The 26,248-nt window shown below is 35.3% G+C and overlaps 3 protein-coding genes across 4 annotated transcripts; 2 read left to right on the top strand and 1 right to left on the bottom strand.

Moving 5' to 3' along the window:
- Positions 1-2,245: 2,245 nt before the first annotated feature.
- Positions 2,246-3,875, top strand: LOC104900506 (receptor-like protein 51). Its single transcript, XM_010687928.4, has one exon. It carries the CDS (start codon positions 2,306-2,308, stop codon positions 3,806-3,808), a length of 1,503 nt encoding a protein of 500 aa, XP_010686230.2. The 5' UTR covers positions 2,246-2,305; the 3' UTR covers positions 3,809-3,875.
- A 13,887-nt stretch (positions 3,876-17,762) lies between these two features.
- On the top strand, positions 17,763-21,653 carry LOC104900505 (hypothetical protein). Of its 2 annotated transcripts, none has more exons than XM_010687927.4 (3): positions 17,763-17,967; positions 19,749-20,102; positions 20,999-21,653. In XM_010687927.4, the coding sequence occupies exons 1-3, from the start codon at positions 17,892-17,894 to the stop codon at positions 21,349-21,351; spliced, it is 783 nt and encodes a 260-aa protein (XP_010686229.2). In that variant the 5' UTR covers positions 17,763-17,891; the 3' UTR covers positions 21,352-21,653. The 2 variants fall into 2 exon arrangements, with proteins under 2 accessions (XP_010686229.2, XP_057247225.1); XM_057391242.1 differs by having other exon boundaries at positions 19,749-20,107; positions 21,004-21,653.
- Positions 21,654-22,583: 930 nt separating this feature from the next.
- Positions 22,584-26,248, bottom strand: LOC104900504 (hypothetical protein). Its single transcript, XM_010687926.4, has 2 exons — positions 25,372-26,248; positions 22,584-23,109 (listed from the first exon to the last, which is right to left on the bottom strand). Exons 1-2 carry the CDS (start codon positions 25,791-25,793, stop codon positions 22,887-22,889), a joined length of 645 nt encoding a protein of 214 aa, XP_010686228.2. The 5' UTR covers positions 25,794-26,248; the 3' UTR covers positions 22,584-22,886.

The following is a 26,248-nucleotide window of genomic DNA, read 5'->3' as shown; positions in this document are numbered from 1 at the left end:
TGGTCCAAGTCGACTGATGACTTGCTAAACCGATAAAAAATCCTATTTTCCTTTTTTCTCTTTTTTTTTTTTTGACTTGTTTCTTCCACCTCTTCCTTCAGTCTTTCTCTCTCCTCCCTCCTTCCTCCCCTTCCCCTACCACCCTTCCTCTTCCCTCTCCCTTCGAACCAAATGACAACCTCTCTCTCACACCCGAAACCTGAAACCCGTGAAACCCGAAGCCTGTGAAGCCCGTGCTACCGGCGCGGTTGTTGTTGGTTGCCGGTGATGGGTGCGCAAACCTTGCCCGCGTCTCTCTCTCTCTCCTTTAGCCGTTGCTTCGGGGATAGGGGGAGGTCTTTCGAGTGCAGGGGGTGGGGGAAGGGGAGGGGTTTCGAAGGTTGGGTGATATATGGCGGGGGCAGGGGAGGGGAAAGAGGAGGTGGGGGAAGGGGAGGGTAGTGAAGGGGGAAGGTTCCGAAGCAAGGGGATGCGTGGCAGGGGGAGGGCTGACTAGGCAGGGGAAAGGGGAGGGTAGTGGAGGGGAAGGGGAAGGGTTTCGGGGCAGGGGTGGCTGGGGATGCATGGCTGGGGAAGGGTGGATGGGGATGCGTGGCTAGGGAGGGGTGGTAGGGGGCTGATTGGGGAGGGGTGGCTGGTGGCGGAGGAGAGAAGGAGGGAGTAGTAAAGGAAGGAGGGAGAAAGAAGATTGAAAAAAAAATTAATAAAATGGCAAATTACCTGCTACAGTAGGTTTTTTACCTGATGAGATTACTATTGTAAAACATCCTTCAAAGTTGGGACTGAACAGCAAAAAACGATAGTTGCGATCGTTTTTGTCAGGACGCCCATAGTTGGGACTGATTAAATCAATTTTTCCTAAAAAATATTAAAGTTGATGTAATTATAAATACTAGTTTCATATATTGATTACTATTTATTAGTTATATTACGTAAAAATTAAATAATTATTTCGAGTCAAACTAGCTATGTAGGTTTAATTATAACCGTAACCAACAAATGTTTGGGTATATTGGGGTGACAAGGTCGACTCATTTCAAATTTCGAGTCAATATTTTAATTCAAAACTCAAAAAAAAAATTGGATCGGATTGAGTTCGGATTCTATTGCGATTTTGACAGATTTAAACCCAAACAAACAACTAACCAACAAGTTGGTCATTTTTCCTATTAACTTACAAGAAGTCGCCTAATTAGCTGGTTCCATTTGGCTTAGGAAAGATAACAAATTGGGAAGTGTGTTTAACAAAGAACTACAGCTAGCAGATAGAGACTAGAAGAGTAGAAAGTAGAGAAAGTAGTAGTAGTAGTTCAAACAAACACCCAAACTAGATCAAGCATTGACTGTGTACGAAGTTTCTTTTTGTGCATTCTAATTAATGTGCTTTTATTAAATTTCATAGTTTTCCTTTACCCTTGTATCTAAATCACAATTCTAATTTTATATGGTAAGTATATGTTCAAAGTAAATTCTTCTTAGTGCAATCCCCCTTCCTTTAAAGAGTTTGACCTACAAACCTGAGTACCTGACTGGTTATACCTGTATAAGGTATCAGTTCAGTAAGGTTTTTAATTGTACCAATTAAAAAAAAAAATTGTACAACTGTGTTTGAAGTATATGACAGGACTGGAACACTAACAATTTATATGATACACCAGAATACATCATGAGTATTGTACATCCAATATTTATTTGCTCATTTGTCATTACTCATTTTAGAAGGATTTAGATAAGCAAAACAACAACTTCAAATGAGCATATGTGTATATAAATAATCTTGAATAATTATGCTCACAGTATACCGTGGATGTTTTGTAGAGTATCCAACTTAAACTCGATTTTCGTTGGTAACATTAACATAAGTACTGCCTCCCAATGTTAATGGTAATAAGCAGTATTCAACAGATAAAACTTAATTGACTCAATAGGTAATTCACCACTACTAACAAGATTTAAATGTAATGTGAAACCCAACTCAACATTAACAATTATTCTAATGATCTATCAAAAGCAGATAGTCCACCCAATGGGTAAATATAATTATATCCGTATTTAACACACATAATACCATCTAAAGAAACACATAAGAAGCTTATTAACCTGAAGAATCATAAAACAAAGTCTGATTGGATACTCCATTATAGTTAAATTAGCAAACTCAAAAGCTCCATATTAACCACCCCCACATTAAATCCCACAACTGTTACTCTAGTTTAAAATAACCATCAACTTAAGAGAATTCAACAAGACAACAACATAGCTACATAATAAGGGAAGAGTAAGACAACATGGGCAACAATTATTAATGAATAACTTCAACTTCAACACAAAAACTTGTAATAAAAAACCTCCAAACTCACAAAAGGGCAACTTTGGTACTCCTCCAAACACCACAACACCACACATCTTCTTCACAAAGCACAACATAGCATCTTCTACTAAAATTCAAACACATAAAATTCCTTTCTTCACAAAAACACTCTCAAATTTCCTCCATTTTTTTCTTTTCTCATCAATGGAACAAAAAACTTCATCATTTTTCATCCCCATTTTTCTCCTACTAACTTTATTCCTCCCAACACATACACTCACTCCATCTAAAAATCCCATTTCACCAATTCAATCCCCTAAATCTTCCCCTTCAACAACACCATCTTCATCATCTCTTGACCCTAAACAAATAAGAGCTCTTCAATCTCTCAACATCCCTACTAAAAAAGATCCGTGTTCGAATCCTAGTAACTACATACATTGTGACAACTCAAAACCATTTAAACACATTACTTCACTTCGTTTAACTAACTGTTCAGATGAAGTTTCTCTATCAATTACTGCACTAAAATCTTTATCTTCTCTTCAAGATCTTCAGTTCATAAATTGCCCTGTTGCACCTGTTACTTTTCCTTCAGAATTAGTCTCAAATCTTAAGAGATTTACTTGTATTAACAGCTTGAGAAAATTAAGTGGTGTTTGGTTATCAAAGTTTGAAAATGTTACAGATCTTATTGTTAGTGATGTGCCAATTAAAGCAAGTGGGCCTGTTATAATTGTTGCACATCTGAAAAAAGTGCAGAAAGTTGTGATTTCTAATGCAAATCTTACTGGGAATTTGCCTGGAAAATCATGGAACTTCAATACTTCTTACATTGATTTATCTGGTAATCTGTTGAAAGGGAAAATACCCAATTCAATTACTGAGCTTGAGAATTTGGTATCATTGAATTTATCATCAAATCAACTTAATGGTGAATTACCCACCTCAATTGGTGACCTAATTGAGCTGAAGAACTTATCAATTTCTTCGAATTCGATATCAGGATCGATCCCAGAATCACTTGTATCTATACCTTCATTGGTGTATCTTGATCTGAGCTCAAATCAGCTGAATGGTAGTATCCCAAGATTTATAGGTAATATGAAGAAATTGAAGTATCTTAATCTTGAGAAGAATAACTTTCATGGGGTAATGCCATTTAATGCAAGTTTTATAAAGAGATTGGAAGTATTTAAGATTGGAGATAATGCTAATTTGTGTTATAATCATACTACAATATCTTCAAAGATGAAACTTGGCATTGCTCCTTGTGATAAGAATGGTTTTCCGATTTCGCCTCCGGTGAAATCAGGCTCAGATGATGATGATGGTGGCGACGACGATGATGGCGATAGTAGCTCGGAGGATTCTACTAGTCCAAAGGATGGTGGACATCATGGTCCAAATAAGGTTGTTCTTGGAGTTGCTATTGCTCTTTCTTCTATTGTTTTCTTGATTATTTTCTTAATCTTATTATCAAGGAAGTGTGCATGAGTCTTTTATTTTATTTTATTTATTTTTGGTTTACCTAATGAGAAAATTAGAGATTATTATTTTTTTATTTAGGTTTTGTTTATTATTAGATTAGATGGGATAACTTGTTAATTTGAACAAAGAAAAAAAAAAAGGGGGAGTCTTTTTTTGTTTAAATTTAGCAAATATACTTTGCAAATGAAAACATTGGAATTGTATGGGAAGAGTATTTTCTTTTCATTTTCATTATTATTATTATTATTTATTTATTATTATTATTATTATTATTTCCGTTTCAAAATACTCGCTACACTTTTTATTATGGGAAGTTTTACATTACTTGCTACACTTTTTTTTGGGCAATAAACTCTCTCTATGTCTCTCCTCCCACATGAGTCCCTTTTCTTTTTACTCTCTACCTTTCTCTTCTCCAAAAAATGTCTAGAAGTCCGTGAATTGAGAAGTGTAGCGAGTAATATGAAACGGAGGAAATATTATTTATTTATTTATTGGTGTGAATATTTTGTTTTTTTTTTTTGTTATTTTTATGATATTATGATGAAGAAATCCAGCCAACAATTGGTAGACAATTTTGATAATTATGTTTGGGGAGTGGTGGGATAATAGCTGTATAATTATTGATCCATGTTATAGATTGAGGCCAAAAAGAAAATGAAAATCATGGTTGTTGTTGTTGTTTTGCTAGGTTGGTCCAAAATCACAGGGATCATTATTGTTAGTGTTAAATAATACTATTGGTTAATGTAGATTGAAAGCAAAAGGTCATAAGTTTACTTTTGTTACAGTATACTTTTAGAGAAACTACAAATTTACATCTGATCTGATACATGTACTAATTCTTATTTGCATATGCAACATGTCAGTGGAAAGTCGTAACAATTCACAAACTACCAGTTCTTTTAAAAAAGAACTCAAATGACATGAAATAAATAACAAAATGACATAAAATTTGTGTCATTATTTGCATAGTCCATGTCATTTTTGTGGATTCTGTATCATTATGCATATTACGCAAGTAATTAGGGTGTAACATTTTATACCTGAGGCGCACTTTTTCTCAAAACGCTCAATAGCGATTTTCTCCACAATTACAATAGTTTGTCACTGACATGTGCACTATCAGTATCAAATACTAGTATCATACTTCATCCGTCTTTTTTACTTTTCATACGTTCTATAAATGAATTATCAATGTCTCTTTTTATCTAGTAATTATGGCTCGCCAATTAGTACCAATATTCTACTTTATTTTCGTCATCTTCCTTCCTATAACACCTAAAAATTTCGTCATTTTCCCATGAAGTTATGGTCTCTTGACCCCTGACACGTTTTCTCATTTCCTAATTACTTGTGCCCATAACAATATAGCAACCAGCAAACCAAGGATGTCTTAGCCTAGTGATTAAGATTCAGGTGTTGTGAACTATAGGTCACATGTTTGAATCCCCCCTCCCCTTCTTTGTACTGTGTACCGCCTTCGTGGCTCATATGGATCAAAAAAAAATATAGCAACCAGCAAGTAATTAAAGTCGGAGAGAGTAATATGAATTGGGCAGGCAGAGCTCAACCTTTTGGTATCATATTTCTTAGCTTTCTCGCAACGTTTTTCCTATTATTCTTGCAAAAAGTATGGCTTGTGATGTTAAACTACTTTGTACGCCACATTGTTGCTACATTTAATTGGGAATGCAATACTCTAAAGACCAAAAACAATGCAGATCTGTAGAGGATCTTTCTGCAGGAGTTCATGCACTTAAAGCTAAAAAGCTCTAAACAATCCCTAAATTCGATTCCTTTTTCACCTTAAAACTAGTAAAATTATAGTTTTTATGTTATTCCCTCCTGAATTTGCTACCTTTTACCTGCTTACAATCCATCATTCTCCTGGACAATTACAAGTTGCAAAGATCCTAAATGGATCAACTTGCAAACATAAAAAAAAAGCTCTAAACGATCCCTAATCCTACCATGTTGGTGTTTGATAAACAAACAAAAAAATTGAATAACTTGAACCCAAAACGCTAATTTTGAAAATGCTCGATGGACGATGGGGATGCCTTTTGTTGGTTAGAGAGAATTAAACGTGTTGGTGGTGGAATGACAGATGTGTTAAAATAAAAGGCAAAGTTGATCTTAATATAACAAATTATGGCTCAGGTGCATCTAGCACTACAAATTTTGACTAGTAGGCAAAGCACCACAAACTATTGGTCTGGTGCAGTATGTGTCGTAAATGACACTGGAGGTATCTTTTCTCGCTGGTGACTAATAGTCAATCTCAAGCTTTCTCTCTCTAGTCATCTTCTTCTTCACAAAAAAAAAATTGAAAACGATTCGTGAAAGGGTTAAGCGTATCGAGAAAAGCTACTTTCAGCGTCATTTATGACACTCGCTGCACCCAAACCAATAGTTTGTGGCGTTTTTTGGCTACTAATCAAAGTTCAGAGTGTTAGGCGCACCGAGCCATAGTTTGTGGTATACGTTTATGCCAGTTTTGTCAAAATTTAATCACCAAACACTAATATAAAAATACTATAATAACTAATACAATTAGTTAGTCAAATCAACAGATTAAATACAATCTAACTCGTAATTATCCGCTTTTCGTTAATTCCCAAATAAATCAATAGCATTTTCATTTGAAATCAAAACTCTATTACTTCCTCCGTTTCATATTACTCGCTACACTTCTCAATTCACGGACTCCTAAACAATTTTTGGAGAAGAGAGAAGTAAAAAGAAAAGGACTCGTGTGAGAGGAGTGAGATAGAAAGAGTTTATTGTCAAAAAAAAAGTGTAGCAAGTAATATAAAACTTCCCACAATGAGAAGTAGTGTAGCGAGTATTATGAAACGTAATAATCATTTTGCAAATGGAGCACATTCATTAAGAGCACAAATGCACAATGCCTACAGTGTTGTTTTGTGCAGGTCTGCAGGATAATATTTGCAGGAATGAATACTCAATAGGGTGTATGTTTGTTATAACGTAATTGTCAAAAGGTTGTTTTAGACTCAATAATAAATGAATCTCACATGTGACTGACCTTTGATGACATGCATAAAATAATTTGCCGTATAAAAACCGTAGAATATAGTTTTGTCAACTCAATAAATGAATGTCTGAAATATATGAAGTACAATTTTCAATAACATGATTAATCACTAATCACCCACTAAGAGAGATTCATGTGATCAACTCTACCAGGAAAAAACAGGCTATAATTAAAACTGTACATAGACAAATTATACCTTTTTTATCATAGAATTGACGTACCAAATAATTCCATGGAAGAAAATGTTAGTTGTGTACAAACAAATTGTAGCTGTCACACGTTTCTAGTAGTGAGATTAAAGGTTGTTAAATGCTAATAATAACTAATGCTTGATTATTCTAGCATCAATGTATTTGATGATTGGTGGGAGTTCCAAAAGGCCTGGGATGTATTAACAAATTGAAAAGAGATTAAGAAGAGATTTCCCCTCTAAGAAGTTTAGAACCTTTTAATTAATAAGGTGGTGAGATGTCAATAGCGCTCCTAACACAAGGTTAAATAGTTCATGGAAGTTATTAGGTTATTTCGACACTTTTATTTACCTTAGAAAACGAGTGTTGTGTAGTAGTGTTGTGTCTGACACGATACTTCACTTGAATACTTCATTTTAAAATAAAACTCAACCTTTTTTTTCTACAAAATAACCGAGTTGAATGTATAGACACACATATTTAAATAGACATTTAATATGTGTCTGAGTAACGTAGGAAAGTTATATTTCCTAGCGATTTGAATCAAAAAGACGTAACTTTAAGTATCTTTTTATCTTTTGTTTTGTAGTTAAAATTTTTATAGAAAATTTTTCAATATTACTATACACATCCTTAAAATGGTGAAGATTATGAGAATTTCTTTAGAAGATTTTTGTACTAATAATTTTTTATGAGAAGACTACTTTTGATGTTTCATGGAATTAATGACAAAGCCTTTGAGTTCTTTGTAGAGGTGATCATTTTGGCCCGGCCCGTTTTTGGGCAGAATTTTTCGGCCCGCGGGCCGGGCCCAGCCCGGCCCGGTCGTTTTTTTGTTTTTGGGCGGGCTTTGGGCAAACTAAAAACGAATTTTTAGTCTATTTTTTGGCCCGCAAAAGCCCGGCCCGAATTAGCGGGCTTTGGACACGAAAATTCGGCCCGAATTTAGGCCCGGCCCGGCCAATGGGCAAAATTTTTTGGCCGCGACCCGACCCGAATCCGGCCCGGCCCATGATCACCTCTAGTTCTTTGTAAGACCTATTTTTATATAAATGGATTTAGAATTAGAGGTAAAAGGCCAAAAAAAAACACCAAAAAAGTGTTTATCAAGACTATTTAACGAGATACAACTAAGAATAATTTAAAGACCTATACCAACCATGCCACATTTTTCATTCGTGTGAAACTTAACTCATTGAATCAACTAAAATTTACGTGATTCAATACTAGAATATGAATTAAATAATATAATGGACTTGAACTGAAATTGATTTTAGATTCTTTCTTTAATACGGACAAATTAGATGGAAATGTTCGTCACCGTTAGGGGTTCACACAGTACAAGGACTATAGATTAATGTGTCCGCATGTATATATAATTAGCACCATCAAGATAATCAAGTAGTTATAAAAGTGCTGCAAGGGCATTATAATTGTCCCTGGACCATCCAAACCCTAATTGATGACATTCGACAATTGCTTAGTCATTTTAGATTCTACACCATCAAGCATATTTTTCGAGAAGCTAATCGGGTAGCAGATCTACTATCAAAAAAAGGTCACACTAGTTCGCTGCCTCGGTCGACGTGAATATCTCTACGGAACCTTTATTAAACAAACTAGTTCTTCTAGATTCGTTAGGAGTCTCCCTTGAGAGAAGGGTGTCCTAACTTACATTATGTACCAAAAAAAAAAAATAGCACCATCAAGATTAAATTTTTATGGAAAATTTGTCAGAACAACCTTTTAAAAAGAATTTGGCAAAATAAGACCTTAAGAAGAAATATTTTGCGAGAAATAACCTCGACCCATTTTCCGTCATTAACTAAACATTTTTCAGCGTTGACTCGTTAAAACCAACAAATGGAGTGCACGTGAACTATATCTCTTATGTTTCAACCCTGTTTTTCTCCATTTTTCGACATTGATCAAGTATTTTACGATGTTGACTTCATCAGTATATATAAAGGCAAATTGAGTTGAAACATAAGAAATATGGGTTACGTGCCTTGCCATGTTTGGTTTTAGTGAGTTGAAGCCGCAAAATACTCGGTCAATGTCCGAAAAATCGGTCAAGGTTGTTCTACGCGAAAAATTACTTTTAAGGTCTTATTGTAACACCCCCAAATTTCTCTCTTTTGGAAAACTTATTTTAATATAAAACTCCTTGAGAAACTTGAGAGTATTACCGCCACGTGATAACGTTAAAGGCTTTAATACTAACTACTAACTAAACTTGAAACTAATGCAGCGGAAATAACTTAAATAACTTCTCTAAATAAAAATTATTGTACAACTATATAAGAATGGTTTAAAGAAAATAAAATAACAACTCCTTGATTAATTATGATTCCTCACTAGCTCCCTCATATGAAGTATGCATCATATCAACCTGTAAAATCTGCTCACCAAAAGGGTCATCACAGGGACAAAGCCATAAAACAAAACAAAACAAAAGCGTGTCAGTAAAAAATACTGAGTACATGTATATGCGGAATATTAAACACTTTATCTAATTAAACTTTTAAAATATTTAATTTCAAAAAACCATTCTGGATACTTGATAATACTTATATAATATAAAATATATAACCTTGATAAAAATCCTTTTTACTTGCCTAGGTACCTTGCCTAAAGTGTGCACACCCCCCAAGTTTAGTATTCCTTACTGAGTCTATTACGAGGGGAACTACCTTGTCCACATGACTTATACAAAAAGTACATGGGTAAAATATAATAGCTACCGTTCTTGCAAATAAATAACAAGTCGTGGCCTCTTTATAACTCTGATCATAAAAGATCATATAACTAAGAAAAGTCTTTCGGAAATAATCCTCCTTTATAAGAATAGTAATTCTATCAAAACTTTAGCCATATAAAGACATAATAAATAACTTGCTCATAAAATAATTCCGAAAACTCTTGATAATGAACATGAAACCATAAAAAGTTGGTTTTGCCAATCAGGTTGCTCAGGAGTATTCTTCTGCTATTGTATGATATGAAAGTGTGAAACTTTAAACATAGTATTTGGTAACGTTTCTTAAAACAATCCTACAACTAATAACATCGTCTACACTAATATTATTTTCGAGCATATTATAAAAACGTAGATTTTCGCTTATGGTCAACTAAAAAAGCATGTTGTTCTTTTTAACCAAAAAAAATACGCATTTCAATCTTAGAATATTTTCTTAAAAACATCATACTACGTTTACCAAAATAAATATTAAAGATCTCCAAATACACGCACTTTACTTGCAAAACAGTTATTAAAGATCTACATATACACGCACCTTGAATAATAATAACTACTAGGGAGAAGAGAAAAGGTAGGCTAAGAGAGAGAGTTTAAACTTGAGAAAAGAGATTTATTTCTCAAATTTGGTGTGAAAAATATGATGGGTGGAGACCCCTATTTATACTAGTTGGATAGGTAGAATCGGAATAGGATTAGGAAACTAAAAGATAGATTTAGGGAAAAAGATAAACTAATCTAGCTAAGATATAACTAATATTTACACTTATCCAACTAAAATATGGTAAGCCCCTTTTTCCCTTTTATTTTCAGTTTTTAGTTCATTTTCTTGTTTTGTTCAATAAATTAGTATCTCTTTATGAGATTTTCTCAAACCCTTTTATGGGGTTTTTAGTTTCCGTTTTGGAAATCTCCTTCTCCCCTATGGGAGTTGTGAGTATAGTTCTTTTGTTTTTAGGTATGAGAAATTATTCTCATTGGTTGAAGTTCGAGATTCAACCTGAAAAATTAGGTTTCACAACTTCTGTAAAATTATGGAAGACTATTGGAGTACGTTCATCCCAAAATTTCCGCATCTGCAGATCGTATGCCGAACCAGAGCGAACTCACAGATTGCATTGCTTCAGATGAAGATTTTTATTAAGGCAAAATTAAGTCAAATCTGCGATGTTTACATTTCTAGGGTGATATGTATTTCTATTAGAATTTTATGTTTTTCAGAAATGACTTGTAAGTGCCGTTTGGCGAAATATTAATGAAATCCCTTTTCTTTCAAAAAAAAAGAAAAAGATATAAATTATCCCCTAATACATCATTATATAAGATAACATAATTAAAAGATAACGAAGAATAACAAAAAGTAACCAAACTTGTCAAACCTTTTTCACTCCTAAGTCATTAGCGTGCATAATGCACGGTGCGTTTTTTTTTTCTTTTTATAAATTCTTTTTCTTTAAATCTTTTTTTTTCTTTTCTTTTTGCAAACCTTTTTGAAATGATTTTTAAAATATTTTATTTTGAACAAACTACTTGAATATAAAACTTAGGAAAGTTAGGCCCAAAATTCATTTGGGCTAAAATTTATTTTAAATACCCAAAATCTTTCTTATAAAAAACCTTTCTAATAAATAATAAGCCTTTTTAGTAAATAAAACCTTTTTAAAAACTAAAACTTTTACAAAAATATAAATAATAACTTACTAAAAAATACGGAGTATTACACTTATTTTACCAGATTTTTTAAAAAGGTTGTTTCTCGCAAAAATTTGTATTTAAAATGTTATGACAAATTTTCTAATCTTTAATATATAATTGGACTTGATATAGTCTTCCTAACCAACTGCCTTACATGATTAATATACTTAACAATAACCTAATAGATAGAAAAATAAAATTTATTGTAATTAATAAACTAATTACAAGTTCTTAATAACAACTAGTATTTGGGCCCGGACATTGTCCCGGGTTAGTATTGTGTTTTCGAACTTGATATGTAATTTTTTCCATTCTCATTAAAATATATTAAGGAAAACTCAATATTTAATTAAAAAATACAAATATAATAATGTGGACACTTAAAGCATGATTAAAAATTGATTGAGATGGTAATTGTGTGTTCTCTTCTTAATATTGAACTTGAATAGTTGCCTAATTGAGATTGAGGTGGTGGAGTAATGATATCGCTTCCCATCTGCATGTTATCCCTGAGGTATAGGGATCAAACCTCAAATGAATCTGTTTCATCTTACCAAAAGAAAAGCCTAATTTTAAATTAAAATTAGATGATCTCTTATAAGATCCCGACTCTTTCTGCACATATATTGTCCTTACTTTATCTTATTAAAACCATCATTAATTACTCACTTTGTTTCAAAAAATTATTTTTATTTTCTAAGGATGATTTCTCTCCTATTTTTGTTAATTAAAGAGTTACTTTTATGCTAAACTACTCATTTGTTCCAAATCCTTAAAAATTGTGTCCAAAAACATTATTGTAATAGAAAAAGAACATAGGTACTATTAGTTTGGCTAAATTTTAATCAGATTGGGTCACCTTTAGTTTTTACTACTTCTAACCTTTAATTCTGGTTGTTTTTTAGGACATTTTTAGACTTCTCCAAGCCTGGCCATATTTTCTCCGGAAAAATTTCTAGAAAAGTCGACGTGACTTGTAATGTTGCGCGGGTGCTTGGCACCATTTTTGTTGCCTTGAAAAGCCTTTGAACACCACATTTGTTCATTTCTCGTGAAACCCAAAATTACCTCGCAATGAACGTAAAGGCATCCACATATTCGTTCCAAGCCACATGACTCCTTTTCAATGACATCTCACGCCCCTAGAAGGCATCCCGTGGCGTTCGGAGCTCGGACTCCGAGAAAATCCGAAAGCGTGTATTATAACCTTCAATTTTGGCTTTTTTGGGACATTTTTTGGACTTCTCCGAGCCTGGTCATATTTTCTCCCAAAACATTCTTAGAAAAGTCGGCGTGACTTGTAACGTTGCGCGTATTGCTTGAAAAGTCTCTGAACACCCCATTTGTTCATTTCTCGTGAAATTCAAAAGTTCCTCGAAATTAACGTAAAGGCATCCATATGTTCGTTCCAAGCCACATGACTCCTTTCCGATGACCTCGCATGGCCCTAGGAGGCATCCCGTGGCGTTTGGAGCTGGGGCCCCGGGAAAGTCTGAAGGCGTTTATTATAACCTTTAATTTTGGCTGTATTTGCGACATTTTAGGACTTTTCCGAACCTGGTCATATTTTCACCCGAAACCTTCCCAGGAGTGCCGACGTGACTTGTAACTTTGCGCGTGTTCTTGGAACCATTTGCATTTCCTCGAAAAGCCTCTGAACACCCCATTTGTTCATTTCTCGTGAAACCCAAAATTGCTTCGAAATGAACGTAAAGGCATCCATATATTCGTTCCAAGCCATATGACTCCTTCCCAATGACCTACCATGTCCCTAGGAGGCATCCCGTGGTGTTCGGAGCTCTGACTCCGGGAAAGTCCGAAAGCGTGTGTTATAACCTTCTATATTGATTGTTTTGGGACATTTTTGGACTTTTTCGGGCCTGGTCATATTTTCTCCCAAAACTTTACTAGGAAGGCCGACAAGACTTCTAACGTTGCCCGGGTGCTTGGCGCCATTTGTTTTGGCTCAAAAAGCCTCTAAACACCCCATTTGTTCGTTTCCCATTAAACCTAAAACTGTTTCGAAATGAACGTAAAGGCATCCATATATTCGTTCCAAGCCACATCATTCCTTTCCAATTACCTCTCACACCTCTAGGAGGCATCCCGTGGCGTTCGGAGCTCAGACCCCGAGAAAGTCCGTAAGCGTGTATTATAACCTTCAATTTTGGCTTTTTTGGGACATTTTTTGGACTTCTCCGAGCATGTTAATATTTTCTCCCAAAACATTCCTAGAAAAGCCGACGTGACTTATAACGTTCCGCATGTGCTTGGCACCATATGCATTGCCTCGAAAAGTCTCTGAACACCCCATTTGTTCATTTCTCGTGAAATCCAAAATTTCCTCGAAATTAACGTAAAGGCATCCATATGTTTGTACCAAGCCACATGACTCCTTTCCAATGGCTACCTATGGCCCTAGGAGGCATCCCATTGCGTTCGGAGCTCGGTCCCCGAAAAAGTCCGAAAGCGTGTATTATAACCTTCAATTTTAGCTGTTTTTGGGACATTTTTTGAACTTCTACGCACCTAGTCATATTTTCTCCCGAGCGTCGATGTGACTTGTAATGTTGCGCGGGTCCTTGGCACAATTTGCATTGCCTCGAAAAGCCTCTGAACACCCGTTTTGTTCATTTTTCGTGAGACCCATAATTGTCTCGAAATGAACATAAAGGCATCCACATATTCGTTCCAAGCCACAAGACTCATTTTCAATGACCTCCCATGGCCCTAGGAGGCATCCCGTGGCGTTCGGAGCTCGAGCCTCGGGAAAGTCCGAAAGCGTGTATTATAACCTTCAATTTTAGTTGTTTTTGGGACATTTTTGGACTTCTTCTGGCCTGGTCATATTTTCTCCCGAAACGTTCTAAGGAAAGCCGATGTGACTTGTAACGTTGCGCGGGTACTTGGCACCATTTGCATTGCCTCAAAAAATCTATGAACTCCCCATTTGTTCATTAGTCGTTAAACTCAAATTTTCCTTGAAATGAACATAAAGGCATCCACACATTCGTTCCAAGCTACATGACTCCTTTCCAATGACCTACCATGTCCCTAGGAGGCATCCCGTGGCGTTCGGAGCTCGGACCCCGGGAAAGTCCGAAAGCGTATATTATAACCTTCTATATTGGCTGTTTTTGGGACATTTTTGGACTTTTTTGGGCCTAATCATATTTTCTTCCGAAACGTTCCTAGAAAGGCCGGTGTGACTTGTAATGTTGCGCGAGTGCTTGGCACCATTTGTGTTGCCTCGAAAAGTTTCTAAACACCCCATTTGTTCATTTCTCGTAAATAAAATTGTCCCGAAATGAACGTAAATTGTTCCAAGCCACATGACTTATTTTCAATGACCTCCCATTGCCCTAGGAGGCATCTCGTGGTGTTCGGAGCTCGGACCCCGAGAGAGCCCGAAAGCATGTATTATGACCTTTAATTTGACTATTTTTGGGACATTTTTGGACTTCTACGGGGCTGGTCACTTTTTCTCCTGATACATTCCTAGGAAAGCCGACGTGACATGTAGCGGTGTGCGAGTGCTTTGCACCATATGTGTTGCCTGGAAAAGCCTCTAAACACCCCTTTTGTGCATTTCTCGTGAAATCTAAATTTGCCTCGAAATAAACGTAAAAGCATTCACATATTCATTCCAATCCACATGACTAATTTCCATTGACCTCACATGTCGTTAGGAGGCATCCCGTGGCGTCCGTAACTCGGCCCGGGAAAGTCTGAAAGCGTGTACCTTCAATTTTAGCTGTTTTTGGAACATTTTTGGACTTCTACGGTGCTGGTCATATATTCTCCCGATATGTTCCTAGGAAAACCGATGTTACTTGTAGCGTTGTGCGGGCTCGGGAAAGTCTGAAAGCGTGTACCTTTAATTTTAGCTATTTTTGGAACATTTTTGGACTTCTACGGTGCTGGTCATATATTCTCCCGATATGTTCCTAGGAAAACCGATGTTACTTGTAGCGTTGTGTGGCTGCTTGGCACCATTTGTGTTGCCTGGAAAAGCCTCTAAACACCTCATTTGTTCATTTCTCGTGAAACCCAAATTTGCCTCGAAATGAACGTAAAGGCATCCACATATTCGTTCCAAGCCACATGACTACTTTCCATTGACCTCTCATGTCGCAAGGAGGCATCTCGTGGTGTCTGTAGCTCGGCCTCCGGGAAAGTCCTAAAGCGTGTATTATAACCTTCAATTTTGGCTGTTTTTGGGATATTTTTTGACTTCTCTAGGTCTGGTCATATTTTCTCTTGAAACGTTCCAAGAAAAGCCGACATGATTTGTAACGTTGCGCGGGTGCTTGCCATATTTTTGTTGTCTCGAAAAAGCCTCTGAACACCTCATTTGTTCATTTATCGTAAAACCCAAAATTTAGGATTAAATAACTATTGTTGCATAGAAATCTGTTGTAGTTTTGTTTATTACTGACAAAAGATGTATATAATAGGGCATAGATTATAGAGTTTGCTAAGAGATTTTTAGTTGGGAAAATATCATTTTGTGACTGAAGATCATTGAGGCAGGAAACTCGCTGGTCTTTCAAAGAAATTTTTGTCAGTTTAGAAAATGAGAAACTTGATCTTCATGAGAGTTTCCATGCTAAATAGATTTTTATATTTTTTAATGTTTATCGATTTACACATCCTTACTTCCACTTCTATAGTTTTGTAAGTGATGTTTTCTTTTTTAATAATGCAAAGCGATGACCTCCGTGTTTATTTTTACCAAGAGGGTTGATTCTCTTGTGGCTTCTTATTGTATTATGTCTTTTCCTAGATGGTAATTTAATTAAATTTTTATTGTGAAAACTTAAAGCATGATTAAAAGTTGGTTGATATGGTAATTGTGTCATGTTATAATAGCAAGAGGTCACGACTTCTAATCTTGTTGCAAGCTAAATTTACTTTTGTTAATCGACATGACTTATGTACACATTGGACAATTCTAGTAGAGTAATAGAGTTGACAAGTGACGCGTATACATTGTCACACACGTCTTTTAATATATTTGTACAAATATAACATAATTAAGAAAATTAAATACTTAATAATTAACTTTTATCCATTACATCTACCCATTACATCGCATAGGGTTTATAACTATTTATCCCAATTTTTAACTAATGAACTTTCTAAGAACTGAACTCATTACATGTGATTCCGTGCCGCGAGTTCACTCATGGTACACCCGGGTGTACCATGAGCATGGTACACCCTGGTATTTTTGTAATAAATTACAACTTCATGGGTACGTTCGTAATTTCGCCTACTCTCTCTCCTCTTCCTCTTCCCCATGTTTTCCTCTTCAGTGTGCTTTCACTGTCATTTTTCCCAGTGATGCTGCCGCTGCTCATTTCTACTCCTCTATCTCTCACCGCCGGCAAAAAGTAAAGAAAAACAAAACCCATAAAAATGGAGATGTCAGCCATGGAAGAAAACTCGAGGAAGCAGCCACAATTCCGACGATGCCATTGTTGCTCGTTTGTTCTATTCGTGTTATTTTGCTCATTGTTGTTCATTTGTTTAATTGTTCAGTTGTTGTTGTTGTTGTTTCAATTCTTCTCTCTCCTCCTTCTAAACCTTCTAAACACAACAATGGAGATCTAAAATTCGCGGAAAAAAAAAAAAAAAAAATTCCAGATCTGAAATTGAGGAAGATGATGATGAGCAAATGACTGAGTTTGGGTAAAAGTGTGCTCATTTTCTTAAATGAGTATAAATGCTTGTTCATTTTGCTCATTTGCTCATTTTACTCATTTGTCCATTTTACTCATTTGCTCATTTTGCTCTTTGCTCATTTTGCTCATTTGCTGAAAATAGCCTTGGGTGTACCATGAGCATGGTACACCCAGGTCTATTATAAAGATTCTCCCGTGCTGCTCACGTGATAGTTGGGAAGGAAATTAGGGAAAATCATGACAGGCCTAGCTCGTGCAAAAAAAATAAAAGAAGCCCAAGCACGACCCAACACACACGGGCCTAGTCAATCAGTTCTTTAATTTCTTTTTCTTTTTCGGTGGAAATGAGTGGGCCGAGAGATAGACCGACTTATCATGCTCATTTTGGTATAGGGCCAAATGTGAAAATGATCAATAAGAGGTCTATGACCCATCATTGGGCCTATCGTACTTGGCTAGTAGCGGGCTCGTGCCAAAGTCGAGTCGGGTTCGAGCCAAAGTCGAGTCGGGTTCGGGCCAAAGTCGAGTCGGGCTTAGCAGGAGATAAAGATACATTTTTTGAAAAAAAGATTTACTATGCAAATATGCTATTCTCACAAATTAGAGCAATAGATTGAAGGATTGAAGTTTGGCAGGCAGTGGAGAATCTCATCCATCAGGCCAGGAGGCAGGAGGTGAGCTAAAACTCAGCAAAACAATGGATGCAACTGCTCTCTCTTTCTCTCTCCTCACCAATCCTTATCTCAGTTACCCCACTTCCTTTTTGCTTGGTGGTAAACACCTTTCTCAATCTTATTCTTGTATCTGTTTTTTTTTTTCACATTTTTTTTTTTTGAAATTCTATGATGTTAGATCATAATAATTTATATATCTAGTTCCTGCACTAGGAATCTTTTGTGTGTTGTATTGTTTACTTATTTGTATATAATTGTATGAAGTGTTTTGTTGAATTGAATGTCATATTGTTGTGCATTTAGTTATAACAAAAGTATTTAGATGAACTGTGTTGTGTAACTTAAATTATTGGTTATCTGAGTAAAGATTCCAAGTTTAAGAGATATGAAAAGGATTTGCAAAGAGATCAGTTTTATAGGGGATGTGCAATGAAAAATTAAATCATGCATAAAAAAAAGTGATGCTTTTTTGGGTTTTTTTTCAATTTTAAAATGCATTTTATCCCTAGAAGAATTGAAGAAAGTAGTGTTCAACAAAATATTATGATGATTGATGAACAAGATTGAATCGCGGTATAAGTAGTACAAAGAGCCTATTTTGGTTGAGATGATGATACCTTGTCTTATTTTACAAGGAATTTTGTATGACAATATGATATTGTATATGGTAATGTTCGTCCACTCGCAAATTTTTCTTCTTCTTCATGTAGGTTACCAACTTAGAGGTGGTATTGATTGATAATAGAAATATATGAAGAAAAACACATGTAGGAATGGAGTTGCATTACCATGGGAATTGGTATCGGACTTTTTGTACAAGACTATACATAAGTGGATTACAATAACCGCCTACTAAACAAGCCATAGGTTTCCTATTAGATGTTTGAAATGCCAACCTGATATAGTTTGCTTCCTTTTGATGTTGCCATCCTTTTTCCTTCCTTCTGTTTTTACGAAATACATATATATTGTTTGTGCAAACTACCTTTTTTCATAGTCTTGTGCAAACATACAAATTTAGACATAATTGAAGGACATGCTTGAAATGAGGAAAATGACCAAGGGGTTATCACCGGAATGAATTAGGGGCTAAAATAAGGGGTTGGTGGATGAACGGAGAATATCTTGGTGGTTGTTACGGCCCGTTGGAGTAGATAGGGGAAGAGACGGATGAGTTAAGCTGTAGTGCCTGGGGAAACCTGTTAAGTCTACTTGAGAAGGTGATCTATTACCCTCCCTAAGTATTCTGTACAGTTATTTGCATTTCGTAATGAAAGGAAGGAGTGAGAGGAGTGTACAAGATAGATGAGAAAAAAAGGAAGGAAAACAATTTTTACCTTCAGTTTGAATGGAAAATGGTTTTCCATCATTGGAAAAGCGATTTTACTATCAGGGGAAATGGTTTTACACTCCTTTGCAAATCAAATAATGTAAAATTGAAAATAAAGGAAAACAGTTTTCAAAGAAAATGTTGTACGCCCTACCAAATGGAGCCTTAGGCTTTAAGATTGTTGTTGTTGCTGCTGTAGTAATTGTGTGAAACTGTGAATCATTGCTACACAACTTATAGTATGGAAGTATGAGGATGAGGATGAGAATGAGAATGAGCATGTTTTACCTGAAAAAATGTGAAAGATTTACAACATATGTTAACTGCAGCTAAATTGCATGTTACATTATCAGAGAGAACTATTTAGGTGGATTCCACGCTTCTTCGGATTTTGTTCTGAGAATAATTCTGCATGCAACTGTTATTATCTTCTAAAACTAATTGTAGAGGATTCAATTCGTCATTGTGGCTTGAGGTTTAATAGTGCAATGCATATTTGGCACTAGAAACTGAGTCATCATTTTTTGATGCAGCCTGTTATATTTGGCAGACACTGTATGCAGATTACTGCCTGTTGCATCCTGCAAAACACTATCATTTCAGCTTAAAAACTCAAACACCAAAGTTTGTGCAACTAATAGGGGAGATAGTCCTACCTCAAAGAAGAGTATCGTGAGAAGAGCATTTAGAGAAGACGAATTTAGCACACGTACATCATCTGACAGCAAATCCTTGAATAGGGATAAACTAATAGCGTTGTTTCGACGCATACAGATCGAAATTTCTGGAGAGGAATCAGGAACTGGGAAATATAGTGAGAGTTCCCAAGCATCAATTGATGATGATTCTTCTGTCGAAACATCAGTCCTGGAATTTCTTCAGCAATCGAACAAGGAAAGTAAAGGTGAGGTTTTGGTCATCTCGGCCTCATTCAGTTTACCTGATTTTAGCTATTTTATGATCACAGGTTAATGGATGAATCTACAACATAATTTACACATTGGTTCAGTGCTCAAGCTTAAGATAGAACATTTGACACCATATTATTATCAGAGTGCTTAGCTAGAATATCTGTTGCGTGACTGGTTTTAGTGCCTGAGTTGGAACTATCTGTCACCCCAATAGTCTACATATGAATAAAACTGAATAAAATTAGACTGCAATGATTAATTAAAACAAGATTTACTCAATAGGTTAGGGAGAACCATGAGAACACATTACCTGGGAACAAACTTGTGTGTTAGTTTCAAGGCTGATCAAAGCTAATCAGGGATGATCAAGCTTAATTAGTTGTAAATATGAGGTAAGATTAAGGCTACTAATCGAGCGCAATGAGGTCGAATAAGCTTAGTATAGATAAGTTCAGTTGAAGAGAACACACTCTTAAATATGAAGACAACTCCTAAGATCTAATGATTATAGTGAGAAGAAAGTCTCACGTAGTATACTTCTCTTAAGATATGTTAACACTTTTTTGAAGTATATCACAAGTAGATCTTCTCCACACCAAATCACAATATTTTCTTCATTCCTTTCGTGTAGTCGCAACGCCCCTAATGCTAATTTTGGAAAAAGACTTTTCATGTCATATTCTTACCTATTCTAGAAATATTGGATTAAGTTGATTCATGAAGGAGCAGATATGTACACAAGTAACGTAAACTCGAGTACTTAACCAGACCAGAAAGCCTACAACAAGATCTTAGAAACCTTGTGCTAAACACTCTTTGTCAATGACAAACAGTCATGCTCTAAAATATGCTGACTTGTATGAGTGTACAATTTCTTCTCTTTTCACAGCCGAGGGTTCAAGATTGAAGCGTAGCGAAGATCCCAGTCGCAATAGGAAAACAACTAGAAAGGAGAAGTCAGTACATATCCCCCAATCTGCAACGACTAACACATTTACTCGTCCACCTTCCAACTTTGTGAAGAAGTCTCCAATCCCATCAGCAACACCATTCGAGAGCAATGAAATCAAGGTGAGTAATAGAGAGGAGTCAAGCTCAGAAGCTGATGAAGAGTCTTTGAAGGTTGAAAGAATGAAGCTCAGTGAGCTCAAAGTGCTTGCTAAAGAAAGAGGAATCAGAGGCTATTCCAAACTAAAGAAGAGTGAGCTTGTAGAATTACTGAAGTCTCAGGTTAATGTCTAAATCCATCCCCTAGTGCTTAGATTGTGGCATTTCAAAGTTCTGGTAACCTGTAAAGTGGACCTGTTTTTCTCTTGTTGGTGGGGAGGGAGACGGGACACGGGAGGCCGAAGCTGACACTGTTATAGATACATAATTCTTGGATTTGATCTAATTTTCTTCTGTTCTGTTCATACAGTGACTGTCATGCAACATTTGTTGGACAAAATATTGGCTTTTGTTTGTATATTGCTCATTTGTCACTCTTGCTAATGAAGTCACTCTATCTGACAATGAAGTATTGGGATGATGTTCATTTGTTGCCAGTCAATTGTTGTGATCTCTCTTGGTATGGAACTGTCACTGTAAAAGCATAAAAACGAATTACAGACATGCACAGATTTGTTCAAACGTACAATCATACGCGGGCATTGGCAGATCAAAATACCTCACTCAAGCCATGTTCATCTAGGTTATGAATTTAAGAGGCTATACTTGTTTGGGATTTGATGAGGAATTTCGTTCCCATATTGCATGATTGCATCTATTATCAGTTGAAGGTTCATATCTGCCAGTAACAGATAAAAATCATGTTATCTGCCAAAAGGTTAACCAATTACTCATTCCCTAAAACCAGGCACTAAAACCATGAGTGCATAGGGAAAACGAATCAAAGCGGCATAGGGATGAATCAATTGCTGTCAAGGGACCAACGCTAACTATTTAAACTCTACTCGTCAGAAATTAGCACATCAAAACATCCTTCATATGTTAGTTAGGTAGCCTCTACTACAAAACATTTTTACACCATCAACTTTTATGTAAGTATTGCTAGTATTCCTCCTTGCACATTCTCCCCTAACCCCCTCTCATGGCAATCTCGGAAAATTTGCAATATTACTACTTTTGGCACTAAATTCTCTCTACCTCTACGTTCATCAGTTGAGTCCTATTTTATATTATTATCCCTTTCCTTCCTCTCTTTGGTTCTTGTCTCCCTCCTCCCATGTTGAAAGGAAAAAAAAATATTATGTAAGATCTTGTTAGATTAATCTTAATATGTATCGTCAATAAAGATACTAATGATTGTTTGTGGACTACTAGAAAGCAAATGGAACAAACAATTAAGAACAATGGGAGTAAAAGCGTAATGTGCATACATAATGATGCAACATGTCTATCCAACTTATGGTGCTCATGGTGTATCAAGTTGGCAATTTGACATCGCAACTACTTAATCCAATTGGACATTAGTGTGCAGTAAATAATTCACATCTCAATTACATACACAATGATGTCACTAACACCTCAGAAGTCAGAACTCCTTCAAATTATGGGTTTGTATACAGTCTATACCACTATACAAATAAAATTACAATCTGTTGTTACTTGTTCACAAATCCAAACCCAGTATTCAGAACTTGAAGCTAAACTTGATATCTCAGAACTAGAAAATGCTTGTGTGCAGGAATTATCGCCTTATCGCTTTCATGCTCCATCAAAATCTCAGCCATTACAGCAGTACTTATTTTTATGTTTGAGAGAAGAAATGTACATACTCAAAACATATTAACACGGAAAAACCATGGTAAGACAAACGCGATCACTAAGCAAGCCATGAGGAAGTTACACAATGGTTGCCCATGCCAGCATCCTTCTGCACTTCTGTCTGATGCATCGGTTGCATTGGCAGTCATTCTGCTATCTTTCCACTCCTCCATAAAGCTCTCATTCCCCACACCTCTTACATTATTTGCTGTCTCTCCACATATTTCGCAGATCCTAAACAACAACAAAGCCATTTCAGCAAATTATAATTCCATAGAGTCCTACGATTTGAGCTATGCAGGAGGTCTTCCAGAACAGGATATTTATACCATTTAAACTAAGTTACATATCTTATTAAACAGAATTGGTGAGTTTAGGTAGTGTTTTGCTCAACTTACTTTTCAGAAAAGTCAAGTTTCGATAAATTCAGATAAGTTTCAGTAAGTTCGAAAAATAAGTACTAAAAAGTTCAGATAACACGAAATCAGTTGAATGGAAGCCACCCATAGATGATGTGGTATAATCATAGATAACAAAACACAAGATCAGAGGATCTCTATTATATCAGACTAACGTTTGTGAAAGATAATCCCTATTTTTGTAAAATATCTTCAATATGTATAATCATTTACCAAGTTTAGCAACATATATTGTTGATATTTTTCTGTTTTTGCAGATACATACACAAAATCTAGGGTAATCAAGCTTAGCTTGATATAGTGGTAAACAATTTGTATTTCACAACCATATCAAACCCCCACTACGGGCACTTTGGAAGTGGATATTCCGCTTATCCTCCCCCCCCCCCCCAACTGGTCTTTCCTGCTAAGTAGGTACATGTTGACATGTGCGAGGTTTCGATTCTTGAGGACACTTCTTCTCACCAACCAAATAATAATTTGAAACATTTGTGTCTAAAAGCAATCAGTATTAAATACCACATACACCAGATTGAGATGATGAGTTATCAACATGATCGAATTAGAAGAATGTTGAGAGTACAGAACACACTGAAGTTAAAAAGAAAATAACTTTGTGAAACTACTATTACATATAACATACTTAACAGATACTTGTGAGACAATAGGACAGTTGCTTAAGTAAAAAGCTCATGGGAACTTCATGTTCTGTTATTTGGTTGATCAAGTTTAAGAATTTTAAAATGATAGTGTATAAAACCTATCACGCCCCTTCACGCGAGAGTCTCTCTCATACCTGGCGCTAAATATTCCACTTAGAAAGGAGGGTTGGATGAGATTTTTGAACCCGTGACCTTTATGTCACGCTGGCTCCAAATCTTTGATACCATGTCAAAGGACCAACTCAACCAAAAGCTTAAGCTAATGGTTGGAGTCCCAAGAATAGTTTTATACTCTATCATAAAGTTCTTTAGACAATTTAATTATTCACACATGATACATATTCGTTCATAGAAAAGGTAGTTACAACTTTGTAAATAAATGGCCTGGTTTTGTCAATTTGCACTTACTTTTGGTGAAAAATTCATCAACAACTAGATACAGTCATACAACTTTCACGGTTTTTCAGCTTGCATGTGAAACTTTATTATTTATGGATCAACAACTTCTCCATACGTTGACTTCAATATTCTGATATGAAAATGAATACATAGTTTTCATCTTTAAACCAAAAAAAAACACCTGATTATCAATTTTCAAAGTAAACACCAATTATTTGACAGTTTGAGTAGGACTAATTTCTACTTGTACAGTTCCTATCCTAAAACTTAGAAAATCTTAAAACTAAAAATTCAAAACTCGGCTTTTCAGGACCCGTTCGGTATCATTGTCAGTTTCCAACTTTTGGTTTTTACGATTTTAGAATCATATTATATAAGTAGTATTATAAAATTAAACTTGGTCATAATGATAGTTATCATGCTAATTTTGAAAACTGACAATTAAAAACTGGAAACTACTTTTGCGATTTTCATATTATGATTTTTGGTTTTAAGAAAAACTGAAAACTAAAACAGAAAACGATAATGAACGGGCCCTTACTTTTCGGACCACAAACATAATGAGTTTTACGTACCCTGAACAATCTTGGCTCATAACATATATAAATGTGTTACGAAATAAATGAAACACTTCCCTAAAAAAAACTCACACAAGCGTTTCATTTATAATAACATAGTAAATATTAAATCAAAATGTTATACATAAAAATTTACCATCTTATACAACTAATAGATGACATTCATACCTGATCTTTTTATATACAAATTTTATGATTCTATATACAATACTAATTGTTCAATATACAGCAACTAATTTTTATGATTAATTCAAAATTATTAATTTCCCCAATCATAATTTTTTTTTTGGCAAGAAGAAGTGGCCCGGACCTTGCTCGGATCTTAATGGGTCAGACACTTGAGAGTAATGGGAATCATAAGTACTTAATCTAATGAAAAATCATGAAATTCTCAATCACACAAAAAATGAAAAAAAGAGATACACAAGAAACATTTACCTGTTTCCTTTGAGCTTGAACCAAGCTTCAGCACAATACAAATGTGTAACACTAAGTTCACCTTTACATCCACATCCAAGCAAAATAAGATCAGTTTTTGAAGCAAAAAAGGCTAATTTCCATGGTTGCTCAGAGTTTAAATGACATATTCTACATACTCTTTCACCATCTTCTCCACATTTATCATCATCATCATCAACAACAACCCATAATTTTTTATCCACATCTTCATTATTATTCTCAGAAACTTCTGCTTCATCAACAATTCCTGTTGCACAACTTTCAGTTGATCTGTTTTCAGAAACTGGTAAATCTTCTGGTATTACTATGACAGTTTCTGAAACTGTTGCATCATTTACTGAACAACCCAAAATTTGTTTTTCAGTTGCTTGAAACTCAACAACAGTTTCATCATGATTCATTATTTGTAATAATAAAAGGATTGATTTTACTCAATCAAAGAAATACCCAGAAGCTAAAAATACCTTAAAAATCCATTTTCAAGAAAACCCATCATAGTTTTCATGCTCTTTTTACATAAAAAATGCAAACTTTACACAAAAAAGTAATAAAAAAAAAGAGCAACTCTTTAGGAAATTCAAAACCCAAAACTTTGGTAAAGGCAAGAAAATGTTTTGACCAAAATTGAAGAATATAACCTTCTATTTTTGGGATTATTTAAGATAAAATAGTGAAGAAAAGGGTTTTTTTAGAAAGTGAATGAAAAAAAGAAATTAAGTTGACTGTAATGGAAACTCTATGTTCTACTCTATCCTATATTATTTTGGGAATATGGGTTTTTCTATAATCAAAGACTTTGGTGAGAAAGTACCTATAATTTGTTTATAATGGGTTTAGTTTATGATGAGCAGAAAAG

The sequence above is a fragment of the Beta vulgaris genome, chromosome 8 (assembly GCF_026745355.1).
Source record: "Beta vulgaris subsp. vulgaris cultivar EL10 chromosome 8, EL10.2, whole genome shotgun sequence".
NCBI lineage: Eukaryota > Viridiplantae > Streptophyta > Magnoliopsida > Caryophyllales > Amaranthaceae > Beta > Beta vulgaris.
The sequence above is the reverse complement of the archived record's forward strand: the minus strand, read 5'-3'. Positions and strand labels throughout refer to the sequence as shown.

Coding starts and splice junctions, on each gene's coding strand:
- LOC104900506 (XM_010687928.4), top strand. CDS start 2,306: ATGAATAACTTCAACTTCAACACAAAAACTTGTAATAAAAAACCTCCA.
- LOC104900505 (XM_010687927.4), top strand. CDS start 17,892: ATGGATGCAACTGCTCTCTCTTTCTCTCTCCTCACCAATCCTTATCTC. Junction 17,968..19,748: donor CACTTCCTTTTTGCTTGGTG/GTAAACACCTTT, acceptor TATATTTGGCAG/ACACTGTATGCAGATTACTG. Junction 20,103..20,998: donor ATCGAACAAGGAAAGTAAAG/GTGAGGTTTTGG, acceptor CTCTTTTCACAG/CCGAGGGTTCAAGATTGAAG.
- LOC104900504 (XM_010687926.4), bottom strand. CDS start 25,793: ATGAATCATGATGAAACTGTTGTTGAGTTTCAAGCAACTGAAAAACAA. Junction 23,110..25,371: donor TTCAAGCTCAAAGGAAACAG/GTAAATGTTTCT, acceptor GTTGTTGTTTAG/GATCTGCGAAATATGTGGAG.